We start from the raw sequence: 26,566 nt of genomic DNA on the forward strand, positions 1-26,566 counted from the left end.
ACTGCTGCAGCTTCCATTGTTTTTCAAAATGTTCATATGTAATTAACATTTAGCTGTCCATTTTTTGGGTTGTGCACGAGGCTAAAGTATGTCTGGAAGTCTGGGATACCGTACTTAAATGCTTAAGACAAAAAATTTAAGAGGCACTCCAGTTTTTTTTTATTTTTTTTTTATTTTAAACTTATTACTAAGGGCTCGTTCACACATCAGTTTTTAATCAGTTATTTCCATCAGTTATTGTGAGCCAAAACCAGGTGTGGGTCAAAAACACAGAACAGGTACAGATCTTTTCATTATATCTGATCTCTGTGTAGCCTCCACTCCTGGTTTTGGCTCACAAAAACTGATGGAAATAACTGATCAAATAACTGACGTGTGAACAAGGCCTAACTCACACCAGTATTTCAGCAGTGTAACTTGTTACACCCTAAGGGCTCTTTCACACGAGTGGATGCCGTGCGTGGAATCCAAGCCCCGTTCTGGACAGCAGAGACACAGAGCATTAACAGGATTGATAATGCTCTTTGCCTCTCTGTGACCTTTTTACTACAAAATCACTGTGACAACTTTATCTCACTGTGATTTTGTAGTAAAAAGATCAGAGAGACCCACATAGCATTATCAATCCTGTTAATGCTCTGTGTCTCAGCTGTCCAGAACGGGGCTTGGATACCACGCACGGCATCCACTCGTGTGAAAGAGCCCTAACTTGGGTGCATCATTTTAGTTATGGGAACCTGGTCATGTGACCTTAAAGAGGCTTTGTCACCAGGAAATAGACAATTCGAGCAGAGGCGGGTCTGAATCATCTGAGCACTGCTCTGTGACACCCGCTGTGCTCTGCACATGCCCCCCTCTATTGACTGACAGGGCTAGACATCAGGCTGAGGGCAGAGTTGTGTCCTGGCTTATACATACAGTATGTACTGTATATATGTGTATTATACACACTATGTACTATAGCTTCACCACACTGAGATCTGCTCAGAACGCTGTTATACATATTGCTGCTTTATTTACAGGCAGAATGTATCATTATAAAGACACTGGTAATATGTGTTAACTTATAAATATAGAAAAAACCATAACTTTTTATCTGCAATGCTATGGCTTAAAGGTTTAAGCAACTGGTTTTGTATGTGAAGATCCCTGGTTTGAATTTTAGTAGAGACTTAAGTTTTTTTTTGTCTTCCGGCATTGAGTTCCGTCCTAGGGGCTCAATACCGGAAAAAAAAGATTTAGTTTTATCCTAATGTATTTAGAATGGAGAGCAATCCGTTCAGTATGCATCAGGATGTCTTCAGTTCAGTCACTGTACGGTTTTTGGACGGAGAAAATACCGCAGCATGCTGCAGTATTTTCTCCGTCCATAATTCCGGAACACTTCCATTGAAATGCATTAATGCATTCCAAGTGTTCTGGGAAAACCGGATCTGCACGTGTGTGAAAAGGATAAATACCGGTCCCTTTTGTCGAATGACAAACTGAGAGACTGATCCGGTATTGCAATGTATTTGTGAGACGGATCTGCATCCAGATCCGTCTACAAATGGTATCCGTTTGCATACAGAACTGCCTGCCGAAATCCAACAATTCAAGTGCGAAAGTACCCTAATGTGGTTTTAAATAAAAATGAAAAATAAAAAGACCTCTCCTGGAACTTGAACCAGGGATGTCTATATTCAGGGCAGATCGCTATACCACTAAGCCAGTGTTTCCCAACCAGTGTGCCTCCAGCTGTTGTAAAACTACAACTCCCAGCTAGGGGTGGGCGATATGGCCTAAAATCTATATTGCGATATAATTTTAAGCACGTGCGATATATATCGCGATATATTGTTTTCTATATTGGGGGGGGGGGTTTAAACTTTTTTTTTTTTTTTTTTTTACTTTTTATTTATTAGTCTCCTTAGGGGCTAGAACCCTTGTCATATTCACCCTAATAGAGCTCTATTAGGGTGAATAGGACTTTACACTCTCCCTGCTGCCCTGTGCATAGTGCACACAACAGCAGGGAGCTGAGTCCCCTCCCCTAAACAGTGCCATCCACAGATCCCCTTCCCCTAATCAGTGCCATCCACAGATCCCCCTCCCATAACAGAGCCGTCCCTGGATCCCCCTCACCTAATCAGTGCCATCCACAGATCCCCCTCCCATAACAGAGCCGTCCACAGATCCCCCTCCCTAATCAGTGCCATCCACAGATCCCCCTCCCCTAAATAGTGCCATCCACAGATGCCCCTCCCCTAATCACTGCCATCCACAGATGCCCCTTCCCTAATCAGTGCCATCCACAGATGCCCCTCCCCTAATCAGTGCCATCCACAGATGCCCCTCCCCTAAATAGTGCCATCCACAGATCCCCCTCCCCTAAATAGTGCCATCCACAGATCCCCCTCCCCTAAACAGTGACACCCACAGATCCACCTCCCCTAAACAGTGACACCCACAGATCCCCCTCCCCGACGCTCACAGGAGCACATTTATAAACTAAACAGTAACTTTAACTTTAATCAGCGACTCTTTACTTGTATACCTTACTCTGCCTGCTGTTACCGGAGCTAAGACAGAGAACAGTATACAAGTAAAGAGTCGCTGATTAAAGTTAAAGTTACTGTTTAGTTTATAAATGTACTCCTGTGAGCGGCGTGGCCCTGTATATTCTAACCCCCAGGCAAGTGTCCCTGTCACCATGGGAACGCCTGGGGGTTAGAATATACCATCGGATTTGAGTTTTCACGCTCTCACTGAGATCGTCAAAACTCAATGATTTACTGTCAGTCCCTCCTCCTCCACCTCTTTTGTCATTGGTGGGCAGCGGCAGCCACGCACAGTGGGGAGGGAGGGACTCCCTCCTTCTCCACTCTGTGCCGTCTCAGGAGAACATGGTGCGCGCAGAGAGCGCGATCATATCGCAGTCCGGCGATATAGGCGATATGCTAAAAATCCATATCGTGGAACAAATTTATATCGCCTATATGGCCCACCCCTACTCCCAGCATGCCCGCACAGCCAAAGGCTGTCCAGGCATGCTGGGAGTTGTAGTTTTGCAACAGCTGGAGGCACACTGGTTGGGAAACACTGCACTAAGTTATAGCATTACCATATAGAGATGCATGGTTTTCTATGTTTATAAACTCACAGCAGAGGTGTCTTCATAATGATGCATTCTGCCTGTGAATACAGCAGTGATATGTATATCAGCGTTCTGAGCCGATCTCAGTGTGGTGAAGCTATAGTACATAGTGTGTATAATACACATATATACAATACCTATGTATAAGCCAGGACACAGCTCTGCCCTCAGCCTGATGTCTAGCCCTGTCAGTCAAGAGGAGGGGGCGTGTGCAGATGGGGGTGTTACATAGCAGTGCTCAGATGATTCAGTCCCGCCTTTGAGTGCTCGAAATTCTCATTTACATATAAATAAAAACGCAGATTTTTCTGCAGCCGTTTAACGTACAGACAAAATAAAGATATGATTTTATTCAGCATGATGAGCCCTACCAGCCAGTATGTCTGGTTTAATACGGTTGATCCTGGTGACAGAGCCGTTTTAAAGGCTATGTACACCTTCGGAGGCAATATTTGTTTGATTGCATTTTACTAATTTTTGAACTGTTCTTTCACAAAGGGTTAACTGTTTTTCTAACTGTGTGACTGGTACTTTCACTTTGTGCTGGTCATCTAATAAACCTTATCTCTAAATTACTAAGAGGTCATAAACACTTAAGCCACATTTTTATCAGTAAGATGAGAACTGAGCTATAATGAGTGTTTATAATGTCAGAGAGCAGAGATAAGGAGACCGTCTGCTCCCCAGATGACAGAAAAGAGAAAAAATCTACATGCTGCTACTACAGCATCTCAGCTACGTACAGAAAAAAGGGCTCCATATTTTTAATAAAGACCAAATAAAAAAATGATTTTAAGCTCAGAATGACTATAATGCAATAATAAAAATAAATAAAAAATTGCCCCCCAATGCTTGCACTTATGTGTGTACAGCAGTGGTCAGTCTCCCAACAGCCTCATCAGCTATCAGATCCCTACTGGAAGCTCTCAGGCATCACCCCACCCTTCATGTTCTTCTGTACATTTTTGTATATGGTTTTTATAAACTCCATGTACTGTAAGGATTTTGCATCATCTTTTTTTGGACATGTCCTCTTTTTGGGAACTAAACAAATGGCCCGGCTGGAATTTACAACATGTCCGGGATTCTCGAGATGGGGGTCGGGTAGCCGGGAACACACTATTACTAATGAGTGCTTCCATTGTGGAGCACTCATTAGTATAGCCATTGCCCCACATTCTGCTTGTGTAAAAACGAAAAATACTCACCTTATCCTTATGAACGTGCCATGGGGAACACTCGTTCCTCATTGGATGCACTGGTCAGGACCTGCACTCCCAGCGTGATGACATTTTGCAGGTACTGCTGCCTCCAATCAAGGAGACACTTGCTCCTCACCGCATGTAGCAGCAAGGACCTGAGTTCCCAGCGTGATGATGTCATTGCTGCTACATTCTGTGAGGAGTGAGGCTGGGTTCACACCTGAGCGTTTTACAGCGCGTTCCTACGCGCTGTAAAACGCTCAACAAGGAGAAACCAATGATTCCCTATGGGAATGGTTCACACTTGGGCGTTTTACAGCGCGTACGATCGCGCTGTAAAACGCCCGACGCTCCAAAAAGTACATGAGCGATTTTTGGGGCGTTTGTGGCCATAGGACACTGTAGTGAATCACACAAACGCGCGTCAAACGCGCGTTTACTATTACAAAAATGCGCGTCAAAAACGCGCGTAGAACGCGCGTTTGCGCAACGCTCAAGTGTGAACCCAGCCTGAGTGTTGACTGGAAGCAGCAGGACCTGAAAAACGTCCTGTCCTGCGCATCCAGTGAAGAGCGGGTGTCCCATCCCCGGTGCATTCAAATGAAGGTGAGTCATTTTTTGTTTTGTTTTACACAAGCAGAATGGGGGGGCATTAATAATATTAGGGGCCGCTAATGGGGGCGTTAATAATGGGAGTTTTTTTTTTTTACATCAAAAATAACGGAGCTCTGACAGAATAGTATATAACAGATACGTCTTTTTGTGGTTGTTTTTTTATTTTTATTACGGATCAGAAGAATGGAAAACAAAATGGTGATGTGAATGCGGCCTAAACTGTTTACGTCCATATCCCATACACATTGACATAGTGCCACCAAATACTTTAAATTACAACATCCACCACCAACTTCCGCCAAGTTCAGGTGTCCGTCTGCACCATGCCACCAGTTGGCACTGTGTCCTCCTTTTCGTAAACCAAAATATGGTCACGCTACTTCTGATGTCACAGGGTCACATGACATTCAAACCTCATTTTCAGATTGACCATATGCCTCACCCTAAAAACTATTAGAGTCCATTCAGACGACTGTGTGGGTTTTGTGGACAAGCATAGGACATCTCTATCTTTTTTGCGGAACAGAAGTACAGACGTGGACAGCAAACGGGGTGAATGTACCCCTTGCCTTAGTTATTATTTTCATATTATATTACTAATCTTTATTAGCACAGCACATGGGATGTAGATATTACCCTGCTTCAAACATCCCGCAGCTTCTTTAGGATGTCATGTAATCCTGTGACCTCACAAGGTCCTTACAGCACATGGAGTTTACACACAACCGTTGATGATATAATGTCTCCCCTGTCTAAAGGATCAGGAGTGCAGATATTTTGTGAAAAGGTTCAATATTCTAGGCTCAAAATGTCACACACTAGTCAGCTAATTAATCCATACCCCCTGAGCAAAGGGCACCCTAAAATTGAGACTTTGGGGTTTCATAAGCTGTAAGCCATAATAATCCATATGATAACAAATAAAGGCCTGAAATATCTCGCTTTGCATGTAATGAGTCTCATATGTTAGTTTCACCTTTTAAGTTGCATTACTGAAATAAATTAACTTTGCATGATATTCAAATTTTTAGAGTTTCATCTGTATATGGTAGGTGAATGTATACAGTGATTAGCTGCAGTTTTATAAACCTCCTGACTCGCACTGCCTTTCTATGCCATCTGTGTGTGCTGACTCTATCTGGGGGGAAGGGGGGGGAACGAATCAAGATGTCTGACAGCTCGCAAATGGCATATCGAATCAAGTAGTTATACACAAGAGCCTGTATCCTATTCTATAACAACTAGACATTAAGCCCGTTACAATAATGGGCGCTAGAACAGTAGTGCATAAACATTAGTAGAAACAATCTATATTAAGTGGCAAGGGGACGGGTGGCATTGACTGGTGGTGCTGAGACTGCTGGCAGCGACTGGTGGCTGAGATTGCTGGCACTGACTGATGGCTAAGACGCCTGGCACTGACTGGTGGCTGAGACTGCTGGCACTGTGACTGGTGGCACTGGCTGGTGGCTGAGACTGCTGGCAGCGGCTGCTGTCTGTGGCTGAGAGTGCTGGGACTGTGCAGCTCTGTGATGCACGGACAGTAATGGCGGCGCTCTGAGTTGGAGAGCACACCATAAACTGCGAGCGGTGGCGGTGATTGGGCGGCGTGCAAGTGTGGGCAGCGTGTGGAGCGCCGTGTGATGATTGGTTGGCTCGCTGCACATGCGCAGTTCAATTATCGGCACACACGCACAGACACACAGCCCTGAGCACGCACACAGGGCTTTTATTATAAGAGTAATGTAATGTGCACCTGTCAGATTTGTTTCCGGTGGATTGTCACAGAATCCATAAGGAGAACATATCTGTGAGAGCCGTGATTAATGATGAATCAGGTAGGAGGTATTTTTGAAGGTTGTGCACAACTCTGTTTTTAATCAAGAAGGAATAAATAATTGTTTTTAACTTTTTTGGCCAATCCAGAACATTTTTGTGCATCTCCAGAAAAAAAAGGAGGTACACAGAATTTTATGGGTGGCGCGGTATGGATCTTTACCACGCCAATCTATATTGCAAGAGCATGAGCATGACTTCTTATACCACGGTTTTGCCCGGCCCAAACTACCGTATTGTCAGATTTTTTTTTTACATGGAAAAATTGGGTGAATCTAATGAACAAAGCAGACTATTTTCTGCACAGCTAGACCAAAGAGAAAAAAATTACAGACTCGTGCTTCAGTATATTCTAGCACTGAGTGACTCTGCCTGCAATATGCAAAGGTAAATGGATTTAATGGAATGAAGCGCTACCCTGGTCTACACGTGTCCGGTATGATCAAAACCCTACTGCAATAGACAATATATGTAGGTAATCAGTTCTCCTTTAATACAAGCACATACTCCATGGTCAGAAGTGTCAGTCCTCCTCAATTATGATCTCTTTTATTGTCAGAAATGAGAAGCAAATCACAGGCAAGTTTTCCTGTTGTTGGATAAAAGCCTTTTTGCTGAAAAAGACAGCTGCATGAGCCTGACAACTTCCTGGGAATGAATGTAACATATTTGAAGAGTCAGTTTTGAAAATAGAAATAATTACACGTTTGCCAGTGAAGCCCTTTTCTGGAAACACGTGTTGTACAATGATGGAAAGCTCTCGGCAGCGAGCGATGTAACCCTCTGTAAATTGACTGTAATTACAAAGTTATCAGGACAGAGTTTGGTCAGTCTAGTTATTTGGCCAGCAGCTAGCTGAGTAGAAAATAACATTTAACACGTCTCAAGGCTTGGCACTATGTAATCAGGATTATTTATCACGGGTCAAGATGTATGGACTTTCCTGTCAGCGAGGAGTTAACTTGATCTTACATTTTATTCTTCTGACAGCAAATTAACCAAAGACATCATGCTTTTTTGCAATGACTGTCCCAGTGGAGAACATAATGTAGGAAACTTTGCTGCAATTAAAAATCATCAAAAATGTGCCCATTACCGATTTTTTATTTGGCTAAATGTAACAAAATCAAGCTCCCCAGCTTGGTTTTCACAGGTATATGTACAGTTGAAACCAGAAGTTTACATACTCTATATAAAAAGACACATCTGCATGGTTTTTCCCCAGTATCTGACATGAAATCAGAATAAACCTTTCCTGTTTTTGGTCAGTTAGGATTACCATAATTATTATTTGCCAAATGTCAGAATAATGAGAGAGCATTTTTTTATTACTTTTCTGCAAAGTCAAAAGTTTACATGCATTTCATTAATATTTGGCACCATTGCCCTTAAACTGTGTGACTTGGGTCAAATGTTTTGGATATCATTCCACAAGCTTCTCACAATAGTTGGTCGGAATTTGGGCCCATTCCTGCTGACAAAACTGGCGTAACTGAGCCATGTTTGTTGGTCATCTTGCTCACACCTGCCTTTTCAGCTTTGCCCATACATTTTCAATAGGATTGAGATCAGTGCTTTGTGATGGCCACTCCAAAACATTGACTTTGTTATCCCTAAGCCACTTTGTAACCAGTTTGGCAGTATGCTTTGGGTCATTGTCCATTTGAAAGACCCATTTCCGCCCAAGCTTAACCTTTTCTGGCTGATGTCTTGAGATCATAGAATGTGTCGGCAGATAAGAACCATTTGGCCCATCTAGTCTGCCCAATATACTAAATACTATGGATAGCCCCTGGCCCTATCTTATATGAAGGATGGCCTTATGCCTACCCCCTGCATGCTTAAACCCCTTCACTGTATTTGCCGCTACCACTTCTGCAGGAAGGCTATTCCATGCATCAACTACTCTCTTAGTAAAGTAATACTTCCTGATATTACTTTTAAACCTTTGCCCCTCTAATTTAAAACTATGTCCTCTTGTAGCAGTTTTTCTTCTTTTAAATATTCTCTCCTCTTTTACCTTGTTGATTCCCTTTATGTATTTAAAAGTTTCTATCATATCCCCTCGGTCTCTTCTTTCTTCCAAGCTATACATGTTAAGGTCCTTTAATCTTTCCTGGTAAGTTTTATCCTGCAATCCATGTACTAGTTTAGTAGCTCTTCTCTGAACTCTCTCCAAAGTATCAATATCCTTCTGGAGATATGGTCTCCAGTACTGCGCACAATACTCCACATGAGGTCTCACTAGTGCTCTGTAGAGCGGCATGAGCACCTATCTCTTTCTACTGGTAATGCCTCTCCATATACACCCAAGCATTCTGCTAGCATTTCCTGCTGTTCTATGACATTGTCTGCCTACCTTTAAGTCTTCTGAAATAATGATCCCTAAACCCCTTTCCTCAGATACTGAGGTTAGGACTGTATCACTGATTTTATATTCTGCTCTTGGGTTTTTACGTCCCAGGTCCATTATCTTGCACTTATCAACATTAAATTTTAGTTGCCAGATTTTTGACCATTTCTCTAGTTTTCCTGCTTCAGTATTTCCACATAATCTTCTTTCCTCATGATTCCATTTGTGAAGTGCACCAGTCCCTCCTGCAGCAAAACAACCTCACAACATGATGCTGCCACCCCGTGTTTCACAGTTGGGATGGTGTTCTTAGGTTTCGAAGCTTCTCCTTTTTTTCTCCAAACGTAACGATGATCAGTATGGCCAAAAAGTTCAATTTTAGTTTCGTTAGAACACAGGACATGTCTCCAAAAATGTATGCATTGGCAAACATTAATCTGAATTTTTTTTATGTTTCTTTTGGAGTAATGGCTTCTTCTTGGCAGAGTGGCCTTTCAGCCCACGTTGATGTAGTACTCGTTTCACTGTGGATACTGACACAATCTTGCCAGCTTCCGCCATCCTCTTCACAAGGTCTTTTGCTTTTGTTGTTGGGTTGATATGCACATGTCGGACCAAAGCACGTTCATCTCTGGGACACAGAACCCGTCTCCTTCCTGAGTGGTATGATGGCTGGACATTCCCATCTTGTATGTACTTGCATTTAATTGTTTGTACAGATGAACGAGGCACCTTCAGGTATCTTGAAATTGCACCCAATGTTGAGCCAGACTTGTGCAAGTCCACAATTCTCTTCCTGATATCTTGACTGATTTCTTTAGATTTTCCCATGATGCTACACAAAGAATCAGTGTTTCAGGTGTGCATTTGAATACATCCACAGGTGTGTCTCTAAATAACTCAGATGTCGCCAACAAACCTAACAGAAGCTTCCAAACACATGACATCATCATATGGGCAGTCCAGAATTGTTTAAAGGCATAGTAATCTTAGTGTATGTAAACTTTTGACATTGCAGAAAGTAATAAAAATCCCTTAAAATAGAGGTGCACCGAAAATATCGGCCGAAAATGGGCCTAATCCATTTCGGCCGATATTGGTACATATCGGCAGAAAATATGGTTGGTTATATACGTTCGGGCGGCCGGGCGGCGGCGCCCCTCATGCTGTGCCTCCTAAACGCTTGCCGCTCTAAAGAATCTCCGGCTCAGTGCTGCGCAGCCTGCTGTGTCTGCTCTGTGCTACTGCTGTTGTTAGTGTAGCGTGGCCGAGCTCTGTTCGTTCTGCGGTACAGGAGCTTTTGTTTCCTGTACCCGGCCGGACTGACAGGAAGTGCTCACTTAGTGTGCACTTCCTTTCAGTCCGGCCGGGTACAAGAAACAAATGCTCCTGTACCGCGGACCGAACAGAGCACGGCCACGCTACACAGGCTACACTAGAGGTGACAAGGGAGGGGGAGGGGGGGTGTAAAATGAGAGTGACAAGGGAGGAGGGTAGAATGAGAGTGACAAGGGAGGGGGGGGGAGTAGAATGAGAGTGACAAGGGGGGGTAGAATGAGAGTGACAAGGGGGGGTAGAATGAGAGTGACAAGGGGGGGTAGAATGAGAGTGACAAGGGGGGGTAGAATGAGAGTGACAAGGGGGGGTAGAATGAGAGTGACAAGGGAGGGGGTAGAATGAGAGTGACAAGGGAGGGGGTAGAATGAGAGTGACAAGGGAGGGGGGGTAGAATGAGAGTGACAAGGGAGGGGGGGTAGAATGAGAGTGACAAGGGAGGGGGGGTAGAATGAGAGTGACAAGGGAGGGGGGGTAGAATGAGAGTGACAAGGGAGGGGGGGTAGAATGAGAGTGACAAGGGAGGGGGGGTAGAATGAGAGTGACAAGGGAGGGGGGGTAGAATGAGAGTGACAAGGGAGGGGGGGTAGAATGAGAGTGACAAGGGAGGGGGGGTAGAATGAGAGTGACAAGGGAGGGGGGTAGAATAAGAGTGACAAGGGAGGGGGGGTAAATAAGAGTGACAAGGGAGGGGGGGTAGAATGAGAGTGACAAGGGAGGGGGGGTAGAATAAGAGTGACAAGGGAGGGGGGGAAATGAGAGTGACATTTTTTTTAAAAAATAACCACTTTGGGTGGCATTGTGTGTATAATATCTATGTATCTGTTTTACTTTATATTTTAATTCACTTTCCTTTTTTTTTTACTTAAAAAAAGTATTTTAAAAGTATTTGGGCAAAAAGGCAGTTTCGGTTTCCGGTCAAGGGCATCCTGAATTTTCGGTTTCGGACCAGAATTTTCATTCATTCTCTCTCTCTCTCTCTCTCTCTCTCTCTCTCTCTCTCTATTCTGGCATTTGGCAAATAATAATACTCATTATGGTAATCCTAATTGACGAAAAACAGGAAAGGTTTATTCTGATTTCATGTCAGATATTGAGAAAAACATGCAGATGTGTCTTTTTATATAGTGTATGTAAACTTCTGGTTTCAACTGTATGTGCGCAGCGTGTTCTTAGATTGCAAATAATGTAAACTCAAGGGCGAGTATGAAGACCCAGATTCTGCTGGGTTGCATCACAGTGATCATTTAGGGGACCAAACACTGTCTGAACTTGGTAGATCTCTGTACACAGGTCACGTATGCCTATTGGGGGAAAAGAATTGAGGATACACTGGAAAAGGTTTATACATGCAACATAATTGTCTCTGTAATGTATTCTAAAGGGGATTTCAAGGATTTGAAAGCATTCAACCATCAGGAGTAAATGTGATTAAAATAAAAACCCTCAAAACATTACTCACCGACAGTCTTTGTTGCCTTTCCTACAATAGTGACTTGCTGTACCCCCGTGTGACTGCTGCATCCAGTGGGGGTATGCTGATAGGTTGTAGGATGAGGAGAGAGATTTGACGCATACAGAAAATCTTTAGATCCTTTCACATTTTTTACATTTTGTTATGTTGCGGCCCTGTGATAAAATTAAAATAATCACATTTTCCCCCATCGTTCTGGACTAATTACCCCTCGTAAAAACAGAATGTTTGAAATCTTTGCTAATTTATTGAAAAAAGGGCTCTGTCTGGGATACTCAAGGACCTTCACAGAGTTGCCCCTAAACCACTCCTGTTTTTTGTCTTGATTGTGTACTTGTCTTGTTGGAAGATGAACTTTCAGCCCAGACTGAGGTCCAGAACAGTCTAGATCAGGATTCATTAATAATATCTCTGTACTTTTCTCCCATCTGCACGTAGGATTTTTTTAGTTCAGCCAGAGTGACCATTGGCTTTTTGGTCACCACTCTTACCAAGGCTCTTCTCACCCAATTACTTAGTTTGGTGTAGCGATCAGCTCTAGGAAGAGTCCTGGTTGTTCTAAACTTGTCCCACTTAAGAATTAATGGAGGCTATAGAAGTGCAGTAGATTTTGCCTCCACACAAATCTGTCTCTGATCTCTACAGGTTTCCGTTCCTCCTCATGACTTGGTTTTTGCTCTGATATGCATTGTTAGCTGTGAGAATTATATAGCTAGGGGTGTATCTTTCGCAAGCATGTCCAGTCAACTGAATTTTCCACAGGTGGACTCTAATCGTGGTGTAGAAACATCTCAAAGATGGTCAAGAAAAATGGGAGGCCACTAGTGCTAAATTTCAAGTGTCATAGCAAAGGGTCTGAATACTTATGCCAATGCATAATTTTAGATTTTCCTTTTTAATATGTAGTATTGAGTGCAAAGTGATGGGGGAAACTTTATTATAGCACAAGGCTGCAACATAAAATATGAAAAAGTGAAAGGGTGTGACGACTATCTGAATGCATTGTATAGTTCAGTGATGGCTAACCTCCGGCACTCCAGCTGTGGTGAAACTACGACTCCCAGCATGCTCAATTCATTTCTATGTAGTCCTGAAAACAGCTAAGCAAGTGTGCATCTTGGGAGTTGTAGTTTTACCACAGCTGGAGTTCTGGAGGTTAGCCATCACAGGTATAGTTGCTCCTCTCCCTGTGTAACTACTGTACATAACCCTAAGAGGGATGGGTAACATGGACGTCTGTCATGTTGTTGTGTTATGCCCTCCTTCCTCCATCAGTCACATTTGTTCTCTGTTTGTCACATGGGGAGCAGACTTTTTTTTTTCAGAAAAGGAATGTGAAGATGAATGCTTGCCCATTGCCCATGACACAGATGTTTACCAGTCCAGATCACAGCATAAAATTAGTTGCACCAAACACTTGAACCACACTCCCTTTTTCCATGAAGTGTGCTATAATTGTACCAAATTATCATACTAATCCAGAGAATAACACCTCATTTATGTTGTGTGGTGAGGTGTGTGTCCACGCCTTTTCTCGTTAGTCACCTGGATGTCATGTCACCAGTGGCCTATACAAAGACCGGCAGGGACCACCGGAGCAGCACCAGTGGAGCAATCAGGAATTTTACAGTTCAGTATCGCATTTTCTCGTGTTAGCTAAATTTTATATATTTTTTCAAATTCCAGGCAACCCATTTTAAAATATTACAATCTTCATGGCAATTATTGCTAATTCTACATAGATTTTGATCAGTTCCCGACACACCCCTTTTGAAATGAAGAACTGTGCTCTAACCATATGGAGGGAATGTATTAAGATTGGGATTTTGTACATCAGTCTTTGATGTGTGCACTGACTTACAATGTGCCAAATTTATGAAGAGAAATGCACCTTTAAAATTTGGTGTATCATGGGCTGATCCTGCACTAGAAATGGAAATCTACACCACTATGAGCAGGTATAGATTTTCACCTAGTTTTGGTGCAAGTTCAAGTACTGGTCCATAGGAGGCCCTGACCCATTCTTCTAAACCCCATCCACTTTCTGTGAAACCCCACTTTTCTCATCACTTTAGAAATGTGGCATGAGGCTAATAAGATTGTTTGCTATGGTACTTAGTACTTTCAATAAAACACACTGTATTTGTGACGTTACATACACAAGCATACACTTGTAAATGCATTTGTATAGTAAACCACTGCCACTGCTGGGCTCTTGGACTATCCAGGGCTCTGGGGCCGGGGAGCCACAGTTCTGACTCGCACTCCTCTATTTTATCTCACTCAGACTCCTTCATAAATGGCCAGTAATAAGTAATTTACTGTTGTACAGTTGGGCTTATTCTCATCAACATGTAAGTAATCAGGCTACTTGAATAGAACTTAAAACCTAGTAATTGGAATACAATTTCTGGCCAAATAACTTTTCTTTAATTTCTGTAAGTTAATATGCAATACACTAGGCATTTAATAACTGGCAAAACACTGTTAGGAGTTAAGAAATCCTTGAATTTGTCCTCAGAAAAAGTGTTGCCTCTGACAGATCCTCCTTCATGGATGACCACAAATCTGATCTAATTATGTTTAGAACCAGAAACAACCTCTCTCCACTAATGTAGGTTGGAAGCAAAGTAGTAACCACAAGGACCATTTCAGAATAGAAAAGAGTAGTTTGTTGATGAATTATTGAACTGCTCTAATTCTTTTACTGCAAGTGAAAAATAAGTTGTGTATAATATTGATTAAGCGGGAGTCGGTACAGTTGTACCAACTGTACCCAAAACTAGCTTGAACTCCACGACTCAGTCCCAGGGCTGTAGAGTCAATCACGCCACAATCCAACCTGCCGTAACTGGTTGATCCCACTGCTGCTACTATTAGTGGGGCTCAACAGACATCATATGTACACAGTCTTGCATCAAATCCAAGTAGAATGAAAGTCCATGGGGATAGGAACTTTTTTTATTGTCATATAGTCACAAAATGTGGAGGATCCACGAGGCCAAGACTTTGTCAATGCCTGGTACACTTAATATATAAGTTTTATTTTAATGCATCAATGATTAAGATAAACAAAACACTACTTTCGGCAGACTCGCTCTATGAAATACTTAGGGGTTCATATTACTTCTTCCTACTTTATACGGAGCGAATTTCCCCCCGGTGATCACTAATATTACTACGCTTTTACACAAATGGGGATCCCTCCACATGTCCTTATTGGGCAATTAAGCTGTCTATGCTGCCCAGACTCCTATATCTCTTTGAGACGTTTCCGGTCAGGGTGCCTGCGGGGATACTCTGCCAGATCCAGTCTGCCTTTCTCACATTTGTGTGGAATAATAAACAACATTGCATTGCTAAGTCGGTCCCGACCTCCAAAAAATCCCAGGGCCCTTTACTATTATGCCACGCATCTTAGACATATAGCTTCTTGGACTACATTACATTCCTTAAATAAATGGACTGAGATTAAACGACTCTGGTTAGCCCAAGTACATATGGGTGCTATGATCTGGGGTCACACAGTCGATATCTCTCCCCAAAACCTACTAGGCCCCATGGCTTTTACTAGAAACCTATGGTTGAGCTGCAAGAATTAATTTAATCTTTCCATTCTACATTCCTCTCGCATCGTTTCTATTAACCCACACTTAGACAATATCAGTAAAGCAAATATGGCTAAACTGTGGATAGAGGCGGGACTCTATCACTTTTATGTTTTGCAAGAACCTCTTACCAACTGCCTATTTTCTTTCCCGGAATTACAAAGTAAATGTCATCTCCCCTCATCCTTGGCATTCCACTACCAACAAATAGCCCCTTACTGTTGCTCAACTGTTACCCCATTTGAAAGAATCTGTTTACAGGGTCCTTCAGCTAGGGGCTTTATTTCCGATATGTATAACCTACTCTCCTCCCAGATTTATTTGGTCGGAGGGGGACATTTATATATGCAGAAGTGGGAGAAATGGCTTGATAGAGAAGTCTCGCCGGGCCTCTGGAGCGTGATATGGTCAAGGGCTTTTGCTAGTTCCTCTTGTGTAGTCTATAAAGAGAACCAACTGAAACTATTGATGCTCTGGTATCGTACCCCGGAAGTGTTGCATACCCTTAATGGAACTATCCCCAATGTTTGCTGGAGAGGTTTGGCTAGTGGAGCCTCGATTTATCACATATTTTGGGAATGTCTTTACATACTGCCATTCTGGAATATGGTGGCTTCTACTGTACAGGATGCTTGGTGTCGTTGGATCTGCTCACGTACCTATTCAATGTTCCCCCTAGGGGAAGGTCATGTCTCCAAGCTGCTCCTCCAATTACTTACTGCAGCGTAATGCCTTAGACCGCTTTTCTGGAAAAAAACTGCTCCTCCATCCAAGGCGGATTATTAGGCTACATGCACACAACATTGAAAAATGGCCGTGTGACGGCCATCTAAGTAGTGGCCATCACACGGCCATTTTTAGCACCAGTGAAAGTCTATGGGGCTATTCACATGGCCGTTCGTTGAAATCAATGGGACCATTTTTAACGGCCGATTCACAGGAGTGCACCAGTCTAATGGCCATTAAAAATGGGTACACAGGCCATTTAAAGGTAAAAAAACAAAAACCTCACCTCATCCACTTGCTTGTGGAGCGGCAGTCTCTTCTCTCTTCATTGAGCTGGACTTGCCGAAGGACCTGTAATCTGCATGGTGACGTAAACATGTGGGAGCGTGCAGTGACGTCATCGCACACCTTCGGCAGGTCCCGTTCTGTGAAGAGAGAACAGACTGCTGCAGCGTGAGCAAGTGGATAAGGTGAGGGTTTGTTGTTTTCTTTGGGGGGGGGGGGGGGGTGGCTGCGGGACGATATGGGGGCATTATATAAACCATGGGGGACATTATAAAGCTGGGGGCCCTAAAATATTTTTTTTTTAAAACACACTATGGGGGACATTATTTAAGATGGGGCCCTACATTGGGGGCATTATTAAAGCTAGGGGCGGTAAAAAAAAATGATATACAGTGGGGGACATTTATTTAGCTGGGGGCCTACATGGGGGTATTATTAAAGCTGGCGTCAGCAAAAAAAAAAAAAAAATTCCTACAGTGTGGGGGAAATTATTTTATTTTAGCTGGGGGAGGCTGTTCTCAGAAGGGTGGGTCAAATTTATCCAGTTTTCATGTCCGTTTTTTAACGGACATGAAAAATTGGTGCAAAACGGACATTAAAAACAGACACACGGACAGAAAATGGATGCACCCACTGATGCAAAATGGCCATGAACGGACATTTTTTTTCCACTGTCATCTGCATGAGGCCTTACTCTTGCATTCAAGACATACACTCTTTAGAATACTACACAACCCCATCACAAGGGAATGTAGATAGGTTTTTGAAGATCTGGTCCCTTTGGGATCTTCATCATACTGATCTTCTTTATAGAGCGAAGGAGAGAACCTGTTTTAGAAAGTCTTTTTTTATTTTTTATTTTTTTTCCCTTTTTTTAAAAATGATGTTCCTTTCCTCATAGCCTTAGATATCTACATGCGCCATATGCTAGTATTTTTATATAAGCTGGTGTTTTATCATCTTTGTCTGTTTTAATATGTATTCCATGTATGCTTTAGACATTGTAATGTAGACAGTTATTCATATGTCAATTAATAAACAGAAAGTTGAAGAAAAAAATTATACATATATAAATATATTTTAGTTGCATTGGGTTTTAAAGTCTCGATATTTTGATACTGGGATTAGCGTTTTTTTTTTCGATACTAAGTAGTATCAGTCACTATCACAGGACATGGTATGCGCACAGCACACCCCATGTTCTCATGTGCAGCCCGATGAGGGATGTCAGGGAGAGAGGGCAGGGGAGAGAGAAACTCGCCGTGTCCTCATGGTGCTGGAAGCTGATAAGTTAAAGGACCGTTGTTGACGCCATTGCCATGTGACAATAATATCCACTTGTTACTGGTCACATGGTGATGACATCATCAAAGTTCCTTTAACATATCAGCTTCCAGGAAGATCTTGCTGCAGGAGGTTTCCTGCAGTTTTATAGGTATGTGTTTTATGATGTGTGCATGTATTAATGTGAGGCACATGCTCTTATTACTTTAGTGCATCACATTAAGAGCAAGTTTTTATTTATTTATTTTGCATGTTATTGATTATCGTAATACTTTTTCTTGGTATTGAAACTGAATAAAATTTTTGGTATTGTGACAGAAGTTGTAGGCAAGTCCAAATTGACTGATGGCAGGGCAACACAAGCCACAAGTAATGAGGGACAACAGAAATGTAGCCCAAAATTCCGCCCCAGAAAAACCAAATGTCACAATACTGCCCTACTTCTGAGGACAGTGATATAGTTGAGTTCAGAAAGGCACTTGCCGCCACTGGCCAGCTACATAAAATACTTGATGCTTCTAGCATTAATTATTGCTGAGAACATCAGATCGTTATGTGCATGGCCAGCAGCTGTGAGGAGAGCTCAGGTGGCCCCATGGGCAGCGGCCCGCTGGGAAATTTCCCTGAGGGGTATATGGCCAGTCCTCCCCTGGATGAGCTGGAGTAAGGATCAGGGCTGTCAGTCGTAAGTGTAGGTCTGGTAATGGTCAGTGCAGGCAGCACACATATGAACAAGGCCAGGAAAACAAGTAGTGTCACAACCATGAGGAGCAGGAAATAACAAATGGACCTTTCTTCTCAGGCTAGTAGTGGACAGAGGTAGACCCTAATGAAGCCTGGTGTGAAAGTTGGTTGGCAGAGTCAGCATAGCTTAGCTCATACTGGCCTTTTAAGAGCCCAGGAGCCAGTACATGTCTGTCACCTGCAGACGGGGCAGCCTCTGAGTTGCTGGACTGTCACACTAGACTTTATATACAGTCCTATAACCTAGTCTTTTCTACCATTCTTATGCTCACTCTTATTGCATTTTTCACGTTGAATTGTTTCTCTTCTTTAGGCCTCATGTTCCCCAGGATCTACAAAGTATATGGCTTGAGCGCCGTATGCTTCCTTTATTAGTTCAGGATGAATGTGGCTTTGGTGGCCGCAGTGGTGACCTGCAAATAATTGGCTGAGTGGCCATTTCCTATGGGAAACTGAATAGCATGGTATAATAATAGGTTATTTTATACGTTATGATATATGGTTTTCACAGACAGCTCTAGATTATACAAGCCCTGTATGAGGAATACTAGTCATAAAGAATATTATAGCATTTAATGGTAATTACTAGGAGCACTGAACATGGAGCTCAGAGGTGCTTTCAATCAGCTATGTACAGTTTTAGACCTGATTGTAGTTGTGTATTTTTACTATAGATGAGTAATCTTAAAGGGGTTATCTGAGTTATTTTTTTTGTTCTTTCTATGTTCCTAACTGGGCAAATGTAACCGCTTTCCAATTCACTCACTTTATCTCCAGAGGCTGGTTTCTCAGATTTCACTGAGGGTCACATGACCTGTGATGTCAGCTTCTCTCCCTGCTCTGATAAAGGTCGTTTACAAGCCTGTAAACAAGACGTCACTGTGCTGGCCACGCCCTCTCTTCCCCCCCCCCCCTTCACTGCCTTCTACTATCTGCTAGGAGTCTTAACCCCTTCAGCTGCACAGCTCTGCAGGCAGGGACAATTCTGGGCACTGGAGCTGATCTACTAGAGAGAGCATTACACAAGAAGGTAGGGTGAAGATGCTGTGTGTATTAGCAGTGTCATTGTACAGCTGGGACTTGTAGTCCTACACATACAACATGCTGCAGTCTCTCCCAGCAGGCAGACATGTCACTCAGGGCAGCTCTTGAATTCACTCCCTGAGCAGAGCAGGGGGAGGGGCAGAGATTGTTTTTATTGCATGTAAACAAAGAGCCAGAAAAGAACCAGGGAAATTAGGAAAAAAAATATATATTTTTTTTTTTGCATAAAACTTGCTTAGCTCAGTTATATATCAGATTTTCAGTGCTATATATTTTTTTTTCCTAACTCGGACAACCCCTTTTAAGGACAAGGATAATACCTTGACAACAGAAATATTCTTGTTTGCTGCGTCCATCTCCCTACAGGTCTGCTAAAACACGGTTTTGGAAATCTACATCATACTATAGAGAGAGATTTTTTTTCAAGCCATTCATAGTTTCTCATCTATTATTGATACCAGCAAGCAAATGTACATCTAATAACACATATGGTGTGATGATGCCTAAGGCTAGGAGTACAGTATGCGACTAGACTGCTCCACTCAAAAAGAACATTCAAAATATTTCCTAAGATTCTATCCATATTGTACTTCTGGTTGATTTTTGATTTGGTAGAGCATTATACAGTATGTATCATGTAAGTTCCAGATGAAACACCACTATGTCTCGCTCTTCCTAACCTAAAAGATATCGTAATTCCCAGTGTAATGGAACAGACAGAGTGAATAACCTAAACCTACCACAGATGACCATTGCTGGGGCCAAATGGACCTTAGTTGCCCAGTCATGTTTTTTGGCCTCTGCTTTCTTGTGTTGGTGGCGATTTTATATTCTAGGGATTATTATATTTTTCTTGCACAAGACCTTGAATCTACAGTATATTTTGAGCCTCACTGTAATTTAATTGCAGAAAAATTGGATGCTTTATAATAAAGACAAGCAGTTTGCGGTCAGCCTTTTATGTGATTCAGCTTCTTAGTCTGCTATTTATGCCGCGGTTGGAGTCACAATCTTGGTGCACACAGCTTTTGGACACTTGCATTATTTTTATGCACCAAAAAGCAGGGTTTTTTTCAATATCCTCAACATTTCTCTGCTTAAGGCCTCATGCACACGACAGTATTTTTTCATGGTCCGCAAAACATTGTTCCGGGATCCGTGTCCGTTTTTTCTTCCGTGTGTCTTCATTGATTTTTGGAGGATTACCAGACCAGAAAAGTGAAAAAAAAAATAATCTAAGTCAAGTTTGCCTTGAAAATGGTAGGAAAAAAACGGACACTGATCACGGATGCGGATGACAATCTTGTGTGCCTCCGTGTTTTTTAACGGACCCATTGACTTGAATGGGTCCGCGAACCGTTGTCCGTCAAAAAAATAGGACAGATCATATTTTTTTGACGGACAGGAAACACCGATCACTGACGCGGATGACAAACGGTGCATTTTCAGAGTTTTCAACTGACCCATTGAAAGTCAATGGGTCCGCAGAAAATCACGGAAAACGGAACAACGGACACTGATGCACACAACGGTCGTGTGCATGAGGCCTTAAAGAGGACCTTTCATGGGTCCAGACATAATGAAATAACTAGCAGGATATGTAGGACATAGTCCATGGATTTAATATTGCTTACTAGTTTGTCTTGGCGCCGCTCCGTTCGCCTGCTGTGCCCTCCTGCAGTTTTCCCGGCTGGTATGCTAATGATTACCATCAGTACAGGGAGGAGGAGACTGCCCTGTTTCTCAATTGGCGTCTCCTTCTCCCTGGCTGTAGCGCGGTCCAATCGCCTGGGAGAGAAAAAAAACTCACCTTCTCCCTGGCTGTGATGCCATGGTCTATGCCCTACATATCCTGCTTGTTATTTCATAATGTATGGACCCATGAAAGGTCCTCTTTAAGCTAGAATGTAGGCATGGGCAGCTTCTGTCTACCTTCTAGATATGTTTATGCAGCTGAAATCCATTATTCTGGCACATAGAAGTGGCACAGATTAGACCAATTTAGAGTTGGTGTAAAGTTTTTGGTGGACAGAATTTTTGGCATGGAGACTGTTTTAGTGAACAGAGACAGGGCATGTGGACAACATTATTGTCCTAAGCTAAGCCAATAAATATGTGGTATAAACTGCACTAGACAGTCTATAGATGTCCCAGATTTATCATCCAGAATCAGCCACTGTGATAAATGTGGTGCATATTCAGATTGTCTGTTTACTCTGTCTACAAATTAGATAGGATTAGTAAATGACCCCAAACTATAGGAGGATTCAGCATTTGAGGCGTCATACTCCCATCACCCTCAGTAACTTGTTGGCCTTTCTGTTTATCTTTTTAAGGGTCCATTCACACGTCCGTTGTTTCTTTCCTGATCTGTTCCTTTTTTGCGGAACAGATCTGGACCCATTCATTTTCAATGGGTCCTGAAAAAAAACGGACAGCACAATGTCTGATTTATTTTTTTTTTTTCAGGACCCATTGAAAATGAATGGGTACAGATCTGATCCATATCTGTTCCGCAAAAAAACGGAACAGATCAGGAAAGAAACAACGGACGTGTGAATGGACCCCAAGTTTGTATTTTATTGTAATTAGTTTTTCAAGTAATGCTCGTCTGTACATTTTGGATGGCAGGGCTGACAATTTTAAGATCTGTAATGTCAGGTAAAACACAATGGTAAATGTCATTGGTAGAGGAGCCTGAACTGTAAAACCTGTCAGTTTTGGGGAATATTAAGACCGATCTGTCAGCTTAGTGTTCTGTCATATGTAAGGGCCTGCATAATGTGGCTACACATCTATACTACTAGTAGCCGAAATGGCAAATCGCCATCCAGACAAGTGGCAGGGGAAGCACACCATTGAGCTCAGAAACTATGGGTGGAATTTATCATAGACTAGCATTTCATGCTGTCTATAATATCCCCTGCGCTGCTAGAGGATGCGCCCAATTTATGCATGCCGCACCATAAATTAGGCACATCCGGTGGCAATCCATACGCTTAAAGGGATATCTACGCCAGCTCCAAGTAAGCTTGGAGTAAGAGAAATATGCTGAAATTGGCTAGGGTGGGGTGGCTTAGAAATGGCTCTAAGTTTAGGTGCAATGGCGTGTAAGGAGCCTTTCACATGGAGTTTTTTTCCACTGAATTGGACACTCTTGCCGAAATCTCACCCCCAACCATGTGCTTTCTGCCTCAAACTCAGTTCAATAGGAGGCAGCGCGGAGTGACTGTTTAAAGCCGTGGCCGGGCAGAGAATGGACTGGTCCCTTTTCAGCACAGCTGCAACTTTAAGCCGAAGCCCCGTGATCCTCAGCGCTGCTTTCCTTTGAAATGAATGGGAGGCAGGAACCAGCAAGAAACCCTGTGGCCACCGGCAAAATTTGAGCATGAGTGTCCACCCCAATGATCCACAGCAAAAGACCCTGTGTAAATGGCCCCTAAAAAGTTGCAAACAAAAAGTCCTGAGAACTGTTGTGGGGGAATGATCAATTCCCCCACATGTCCATTGTATTCTGCATGTCTGGTAGCCACATTCATAGCATTTTAGTCCTGTCGACAGGACTTTCTTTTCAGTCCTGGATAACAGAAACCAGACTAATCTGTTCTGCTTGCCCATAGACCTCGGTTATGGCAGAATGGAATGCCTCTAAAGGTTTCCGTTTTAAATTCTGTCTTACAAATTCCGTTATTTTCCGTTGTAACCATGTTATAATGGAATTCATTAGGGTCCATTCACCCGTCCGTAGTGCATTGCGGATCCGCTATACACCCGTCCGGCACTCCCATAGAACTGCCAATTCTTGTCTGCAATTGCGGACAAATATAGGACATGTTCTATTTTTTTCCGGAGCCGCGGACCGGAAGATCGGCGGCGCGCTCCAGAAATGCGGATGCGGACAGCACATTGTGTGCTGTCCGCATTCATTCCTGCCCCATAGAGAATGAAGTGGTCTGCACCCGTTCCGCAATTTGCGGAACGGATGCAGACCCATTCTGCGGACGTGTGAATGGACCCTAACGCTGATGTGAACCTGCCCTTATTTGTGCCATTCTGACTGCTAGTAGTACGGAACTGTAGCTGTAATATGCTGCCCCTGCAATCATAATAACCTGACAGAAAGGAGTTGTCTCCCAAATGAGAGAGACAACCCCTTTATAATCAGAACATTTTATGGACAATACACTTTATATTTGTGTCTTCAGGTTTTAGTGATTTTATCATTTCAGCTAAGTAGCCACTTCCATGCTTAGTATAATAGCACAGTCTCTGACAGCTCCCTACATAAGGTATATGGTGTCCCCTGTATAGTTCACATTATTGACAATTAAATAAATTTAACATGAAACAAACTAATTGACACTGTTTTATGTTTCATACACAGGACCAGAAAATTTCAGCTCCAAGAGCTTTGCAGTACGAGCTCAGAAGAAAATTCTGAGCAAAATGGCTACAAAGACAATGGCAAATATGCTTATCGATGATGTAAGCAGCGAAATCTTTGATGAGCTCTTTAAAGCCACTAAGGAACACGTGAGGAATAAGAAAGAGGCTCATAAAATCCTAAAGGACCTTATCAAGGTTGCTGTCAAAGTTGGCATTCTGTATAGGAATAACCAGTTCAGTCCTGAAGAACTGGAAATTGTAGAGAAATTCAAGAAGAAGCTCAACCAGACGGCCATGACAGCAGTCAGTTTCTATGAAGTGGAATACACGTTTGAAAAAAGTGTTCTTTCAGGACTACTGCAAGAATGCAATGGCCTACTTCACGACTTGGTACAGCGCCACTTGACGCCAAAATCCCATGCTCGAATCAACAGGGTCTTCAATCACTTTGCAGATGTTGAATTCCTTACCGCTCTTTATAGCATTGATGGAAACTGCAGGCCGTACCTCAAAAGGATTTGTGAAGGCATCAATAAACTGCTTGATGAAAGAATTATTTAAAACGGTCTTCTCTTTTTATTTCTTTTTTTCTCTGGTTCTGATAATATGCTAAGGAATGGCTGTTTCTGAGATGTGGATTGCCAGTGGCCAGATTAGAGCACAGATGGCTGTATTGGGAATGTTTATTTTGGTCTTGGGGCATGTTGTGTACTGCACTCACTGAAGGAGGCCTTCACCCACAACCATTAAACTGTATCCTTATATGAACTCAAATAGAAGAGGAGATAGAACTTGAACTTCCTTTTTCTTCATTGATATTTGTCAGGTGTTAACTGGGCCTTTTTATTCTCAGAGATCTACTTGTGTTTCATACTGTGGCCTCATTCGTTGCTCATATGCTCTTGTTTGACCATCGTTCAATAGAGACAATATATTAGGCACTAGTTTATATGTAACTATTAAGAGGACTTCTTATGAAAACAATCTAAATGGCCTTAATCTAAAAGGAAAAATGCAGTGTCCCATATATTTTATTTATATATAATCAGAAGTACCATACACTTTTCTGTGGTGTCCACTTAAGCTGATTTCATACAGGGAGGAACAGAAGTATTTGAACACCCTGTGATTTTGCAAGTTCTCCCACTTAGAAATCATGGAGGGGTCTGAAATTCACATTGTAGGTGCATTCCCACTCTGATTGACAGAATTAAAAAAGTAATAATCAGGAAATCACATTGTATGATTTTTAAAGAATGTATTTGTCTTGCACTGCTGAACATAAGTATTTGAACACCTGAGAAAATCAGTGTTAATATTTGGTACAGAAGCCTTTGTTTGCAATTACAGAGGTCAAACATTTCCTGTAGTTCTTGACCAGGTTTGCACACACTGCAACAGGGATTTTGGCCCACTCCTCCACTTATCTCTCCTAGATCTGTCAGGTTTTGGGGCTGTCGCTGAGCAACATGGAGTTTCAGCTCCCTCCAAAGATGTTCTATTGGATTTAGTTCTGGAGACTGGCTAGGCCACTCCAGAACCTTGATATGCTTATTACAGAGCCACTCCTTGGTTATACTGGCCTTGTGCTTCAGGTCGTTGTGATGTTGGAAGACCCAGCCACGACCCATCTTCAATGTGCTGGCTGAGGGAAGGAGGTTGTTGCTCAAAATCTCACAATAAATGACCCCATTCATCCTTTCCTTAATACAGTGCAGTCATCCTGTCCCCTTCAGAGAAAAGCACCCCCAAAGCATGATGTTACCACCCCCATGCTCCCCTTCAGTAGTGATGGTGTCAAACACAACGAGTGAAGTTTAGACCAAAAAGTTCTACTTTGGTCTCATCTGACCACATGACTATCTCCCATGCCTCCTCTGGATCATCCAGATGATCATTGGCAAACTTCAGACGGGCCTGGACATGTGATGACTTGAGCAGGGGAACCTTCCGTGCAATGCATGATTTGAAACCGTGACGACGTAGTGTTCTGCCGACAGTGACCTTTGAAACTGTGGTCCCAGCTCTCTTCATGTCATTGACCAGCTCCTCCCTTGTAGTTCTGGGCTGATTCCTCACCTTTCTTATCATCAGTGATACCCCACAAGGTGAGATCTTGCATGGAGCCTGACAGTCATATTTAGCCTCTTCCATTTTCTAACAATTGCTCCAACAGTTGATCTATTTTCACCAAGCTGCTTGGCAATTGCCCCATAGCCCTTTTCAGCCTTGTGGAGATACACAATTTTGTCTCTGGTGTCTTTTGACAGCTCTTTGGTCTTGCCCATGGTAGTAGTTGGCATCTGACTGACTGTAGGGTGGACAGGTGTCTTTAAAGATCTCAGACAGGTGCTACTAAGTTATATTAATGAATGGAGAAGAGGTGGACTTTTTAAAGGCACAGTAACAGGTCTTTGAGAGCCAGATTTCTTGCTGTGTATCAGGTGTTTAAATACTTATGTTCAGCAGTGCAAGACAAATAAATTCTTTAAAAATCATACACTGTGATTTCCAGATTTATTTATTTTTTTATTCTGT

At 42.6% G+C, this 26,566-nt stretch overlaps 1 protein-coding gene across 1 annotated transcript in view; it reads left to right on the forward strand.

Moving 5' to 3' along the window:
• The window catches only part of TNFAIP8L3 (TNF alpha induced protein 8 like 3), a 136,734-nt gene extending 112,115 nt beyond the window's left edge, over positions 1 to 24,619 (forward strand). Inside the window, exon 2 of the mRNA XM_044279645.1 lies at positions 24,027 to 24,619. Within this exon, the coding sequence (XP_044135580.1) occupies positions 24,027 to 24,589 (563 nt within the window). The 3' untranslated portion in view covers positions 24,590 to 24,619. The remainder of the gene's footprint in view (positions 1 to 24,026) is intronic.
• The last annotated feature ends 1,947 nt before the right edge of the window (positions 24,620 to 26,566 follow it).

This window comes from Bufo gargarizans, chromosome 2 (assembly GCF_014858855.1).
Source record: "Bufo gargarizans isolate SCDJY-AF-19 chromosome 2, ASM1485885v1, whole genome shotgun sequence".
NCBI lineage: Eukaryota > Metazoa > Chordata > Amphibia > Anura > Bufonidae > Bufo > Bufo gargarizans.